The 5,688-nt window shown below is 45.6% G+C and overlaps 1 protein-coding gene across 2 annotated transcripts in view; it reads right to left on the bottom strand.

The window, feature by feature from the left end:
• The window catches only part of ZNF318 (zinc finger protein 318), a 30,827-nt gene extending 25,306 nt beyond the window's left edge, over positions 1-5,521 (bottom strand). For both annotated transcript variants that reach the window (XR_010606007.1, XM_065632318.1), the window contains exon 1: positions 5,104-5,521. Coding sequence is in view for 1 of the 2 variants with exons in the window: in XM_065632318.1 (XP_065488390.1) it covers positions 5,104-5,478 (375 nt within the window). In the remaining variant the exon portion in view is untranslated. The remainder of the gene's footprint in view (positions 1-5,103) is intronic.
• Positions 5,522-5,688: the final 167 nt, after the last annotated feature.

Genomic DNA, 5,688 nt, shown 5'->3' on the forward strand with positions numbered 1-5,688 from the left:
CATCAATCAGGGAACTTTAATTTCAGCTACAGAAAGGCAAGTGACTCTGTTCTGTTTACCATATGAGACTTGCGGTGGACGGCTTAATTAAAAAAAATCAAACTAGAAGAACAATTGTTCCAAATATTTCAATTGTCTTCAGTTACTAAAGAAAGGAAAGGGGATTGACTGCGTTTTGTTTCTTATCTCAGCTGCCAAAAACACACTTTATATTTACATTATCTAGAAGGGAAATTTCCAACTCAAAAATAAATTCCATAAAGCACCATTTTGGAAGGTGGAAAAACAGAGAGAAGTTCAATAAGTCCCAGATGTGCTGCTGTCCTCTTTTATTTACAGAGGACAAGCAGCTAAACAAACATTGCTTTAAAAACAATGCCAGCAATTTATTAATAAAAGTGTCTCAATTTCTGGCCCTTTCCAGCTTTACTAACAACATGAACCAAAGTATAAACCAGTGTAAACAAAATTTTCCAAGCAGTGATGTTTACAACAGTTTTCCTCACCTTGTGCTGCTTTCAGCAGATAAACACAAGATAATACTAAAAATGTCAGTGACTATAGAAACACATTCTATAATAGAATTCCCACTGTTGTTATTATTGGTAGAGCTAAACCAGAGTTAAGTAAAGTTACCTTTGAAAAAACTACAGCAGAGAAGGCCTGCGCTAACTGCCTCTGCACAGACCTTCCTTTGGACACACACTCAATATGGAAAATGTCATTAGTGTTAAGTTATGCTTAACCAGTTACACCTCACATCATTCTAGAATATGGCACTAGAATACAGGAATGATCAAAGTAAGAGGAGTTCCATAAGAAACAGATGAGACTACCTCAAGACAGAGATACCTGATTTACTTTTTAAAACCAACATCGTTTAGATTCTGCCTAACAGGAAGCAATGAACCAGCTTCAGTTCTGCCAAACCAGTCATGCACTGCATATTGCTTTCACCACTGAAATCTGCAGTAGCGAGCAGCAGGTGCACTATGTTGTCTGCATCCACCCTGAGAAGATGCAGCAGATTCAGCTCAATCCTCCAAGAGACCACAAGAGCAGTATATAATCTCCCAACAAGAAAGCAAAAGAATTCCCTCACAAATTTGCCTGAACAAAATCTAACTGCAAAACAAACTTGCACTAGAATTCGTGGTGCACATAACCTTGTCCTAAGGTAAAATATTAGTGATTTCTGTTTTGCTCCATTAATCTGAATCCTGGCATTTATCGGAACACATTTTAATTACTTCTAAGACCAACTGTGTTGAATAGCACAATACAGTCCTGCAACAGCCTGGCGGATATCCAACATATACAAGGTGCGTGTGCCTCATGAAGGCTCACAAATGCCCAGTGTAACGCTGACTTTTGAGGGCTGCCTCAATAAGTAATTATCTTGAAGGGCATCTTCTTGCCATCAAGACTCTTGGCAACTTGGGCACATACATGACAACCATCTCCAGGAGCTGGAGACAGAGAAGTGACGATTACATCTCAGAACAAACTTCTGGGCAAAGGAAAGAAATAGTTTACATTTAGAAAGTTTGGGATGTTAGAATTGTCTATGACTGACACACAGATTGGCTAGAGATGGCAGTTCTAGTGGTACATAATTGAACTTCACTTTTTTTCTTTTTTTTCGGTTTGAGCAATTCCAGTTTTAACAGCTTTTTCATTTGGAGCACAGTACGCCACCACTAGTCATTCCTATCTATGCACTGCACTGCATATTCCTCCCTTCCTGTTCTGGCACCTAAACTGCAGTTATCACTGCCATATTAATGCACAGGTTGCATACCAGCTTTTCATTTCTTCTTTATCTGTTGACTCAACATACTCCAGTCGTCTAATTTCAGCCAATTTTCTTACAAGGAAGCAAAGAAGCTGAGAGAAACTATAAAAAGAACAAGCATGCAGGTCAGCAGGGACAAATAAAAGCAGCAGGTGTCAGCCTTGCAAGAACAAATAAAGTCCGCCAAAATCTCTCACTTTACAGCCCTGACCTTCCTCTATTCCATTACATTTTTCAATACTCATCCCGAACCTTTGCTGTCACTACATGCTCTTCCAATTCCCCCAGTTTTCCCCAGCTACTAAGAAACTAACACCATCCATACTTAAAATGCCCAATACACAGCTCCACTAGCAGTCAGCATCCCAGTTATGTATGAAAAAATGAGCAACAATGCAAATAACCTGGGAAAGTATGCACTCCATCTCACAAACAAACACCAAACCAAACCAACAACAAAACCCCACGCAAACACTCACAGCTCCCAGAATCAATAAAAGGTAGTAAGAAACCTCTAAGGCTATTCCTTCCATACTCCAATTCATATGAAGGGTGGAGACAATAACTTAGAGCTTGTACTCAAAACTTTTCTGCATTTCAACCACATGCCTCTATCCCATCAGTGTTTTCATTCCACATCCTACATCTTCCATCCTTATATATATACTCCCCTCTTCCAAGTCCTCCTTCCTTCTTGCAGCTTAAATTCCTCTTCCTGAGTCTTCTGTCTAATTAATCTCCTTTCAGCCACAGCTCCAAAATGCCACTAATAATACATTTGTGTAAGTCTCCACATTTCCACACTTTATATCATCAAACTGCTGGAGAGGAGATCTTAAAATCAAACAAATCTGAAAACTTTATTAAAACTTTACCAAATCATGCTGATCCAACATATCTCCTGTTTGCTCTGTTTTGATCACACTTAGTTCCACTGTTTGGAAAACACCAGCATAATCCCAGCCTTTATCTTTTTCTAATTTATGCTAATTTTGTAAACAGTACTTTTAAAAGTAAAATCAACCTGTATATGCATTGTATGCTTTATAACATCACTTTTAAAGGAGAACTAGTGTTGGTCAAACACCTTTTCGTGGATAAAAACTTCCATGGAAAAAATGTGCACAATATACTCTCCATGGCTTACTTATAATGGCCTTCGGCATACGCAAGAGACAGCACAATACAGGTTAAAGAGCTATACATCATTGTCTCAAGGTCCCTTTTATTGTAAGAGCTGCTTTTCCTTAAATGCAGTAATATTCTTGTACATAAACAAACAACCTATTTGGCTGAACAGTTCAGCGCTAGCTAACTTGCTAAAGACTAATTTATTGGATTAATAATTTTTCAATCCTTCTCTGAAATTAGAATAGGCAAGAAAAACATCAAGAATCTGCAACAATTTGCTGAGATGACTCCTGTAACTTGAGCCAGAAGGGTGCAAAATAATACTGGAAGAATAGCATTTGACAAGAATAATGTTTGTGTAAAGCGGGGGGGGTTTGGTGGCATCCCCTCCTCCCTTCAGGAGGAGTGGGAGGCTTCCAGTCAAAAAATCCTAGTACAAATTTCTCCCAGTCTGAACCACCAACACATTCGGCACTGGAAGTTTTGTTACAGCCAGCACAGGTTCACAGCCTATCATGGATTTAGTGAAAGAGCAAACTGAGTGACGGTGAAGTCAGTTTAAGAAAATTCTGCTCCTGCATCCCAGTTTGTCGTCCCCTCAGTTGTGACCATTCAACTATCCATTGAGCCACAACACAAACTGACGTGAATCAAATTTAAAATTATCTCCTTTTAAAAAATTACTGATTTTCAAACAGTCCTACTAGTAATGCAATTTACAGGGCTACCCCACAGACAACTTACAGGACTGAGAGAACAGTGAAGTATAGCCTAAAAACAAATGGCCAGAGGCAAACTTGTCAGCCTGGCTTGGCTTAACTGTCAAATACAGCATTAGCTTCCCATATCTTCAGGACACCTCACCTTTAAATAACATATAGCACCAATAGCTGAAGTTTTACCTCCACTACAATCACCTGTGACCTCTTCTATAGCTACAACTCCAACAAAATCGAACAACAACCTGTATTGCCATCAGAAAGGGCAATTCTCATTCTCTCTTGCGGACCCATCATGCAATAAATCACAGCAGACAACATATTTTTGTTGGATTGACTTTCAGCCACATTGTGTCCCCAAATCAGCACACCCTGCAACTTCACAAATGCAAGTGTGAGCACAAAGGAGGGGGTCAGAACATACTGCAGAGTGAGAGGAAAAAGTGACTGTACCATTCTTTTTAATTGTACACATGCTGGATTGGGTGACCATGGAACCATAGCTTAAAACATCCCTGTATGAAAATCTCTTCTTTCAGCACAATACAATCGCACAACGAACCTATTACATACCACAGGTAACTGTTATTAGACAAGACAATCACTGCACTAAGGAGTAACAAGAGAAAACCTACGTGAGCGAATGTCGCTCAAAAAAAAGTACGGCTATACACTTTGATTTAGTACGAAGGTGCCTCCATCCAAGACAATATCCCTCTAGATGCCAAACCAGAGTTTCATGTGCCCAAATGAGATTTTGCCAAGCCTGAGTGAGAAGTCTGGAACACCTTGTGTACAGCTCCAACTACAAAGCAGGACCTATCAAAGAATACCTCTCAAAGATATAAATCTGTAACAGAGTCTCTTTTGTATGCCTATGACAGCAGGAAGAACTCAGACAAAGTACTCATTCAATGCCCTATTAAAAAGTTCCCATGAATTAAACGATATTTGTACAATAACACACATCGGTGTTAAATGGAGGAAAACGACTAGCTACATCCTTTGCCTTACCAAAAGATAGCATCGTCTTTGAGCCTTATCTAAAATGGCTCTAGCTGATAAGAAAGAAAAAAAAATGTAACGGAAACTTAACGAAAAAAATTACTTGAAATGGAAATCACTGGGTTTATTTCCATTTGCCCAAGTGACTGGGGGTAGGAATTGCCCTCCTCTCTCTGCATAGGGAGAGCCCGGGGCCCCTGCAATTCTGCCAGCCACCCCCCCGCGCCAAGTTTGGGGCCCGGGCCCCGCTGCCCCCAGGGCACCGCCGGGGGCTCGGGCACCGCCGAGGGGCGGCCGCTGCCGGGACAGACACCCCCAAGTCCAGGCGCGGGGGGCGGTGGCCGCCGCCGCCGGGAGCCGCGGAGGCGGCGGGGACCCCCCTGCGGTCTGACAGCCCCTACGGGAGGCGGCGAGCCCCGCACCGAGCCCCCGGTAGCGCCCGGCGGTAGTTACCCAGCTGCTGCTGCCATCTCCGTGCTCGCTCCCCGGGCGGCCCCGTGTCCCCCCGGGCCCCGGTCCTCCCGGCGGCGATGGCAACCTCCTGCTGCGGTGCGGTGACGGCGATCGGCGGGAGACGCCGCGGTGGCCTGACGGGGAACGGTGGCCTGACGGGGAGCGGTGGCGACGCGGCGGGGGACGGGGCGAAGCGGAGCGCGGCGGCGAGGCGGCGGCGGCGGCGGGCAGCGGCGGGGGAAGCCGGCCGCGGCCTGGCCCCGGCCCCGATGTGCTGGAGCGGGAGGCGCGGGACCCCGACGAGCTGCCGTCCTTCAGCCGGTGGGAGTAAGAGGAGGACGAGGGGCCGGAGCGGCCGCTGCTGGAGCGGTACATGATGGCGCCGGGGGGCCCGGCGGCCTGCGCGGGCGCCCCAGCTCCTCTGACCCGGCCCCCCCTCCCCCCCGCGACTGCTCCCCCACAACGCGCCCCCCCGGCGCTCCGCGCGTGCGCGCCGCCGGCTCTCCCTGCGCGCGCTCCCGAGCGCGGCACCCCCCGGCCCGGCGAGGGGGCGGGGTGAGAGGGGCCGGGGGGCGGGAGGCGTTG

Source organism: Caloenas nicobarica, chromosome 3 (genome assembly GCF_036013445.1).
Source record: "Caloenas nicobarica isolate bCalNic1 chromosome 3, bCalNic1.hap1, whole genome shotgun sequence".
Classification (NCBI taxonomy): Eukaryota; Metazoa; Chordata; class Aves; order Columbiformes; family Columbidae; genus Caloenas; species Caloenas nicobarica.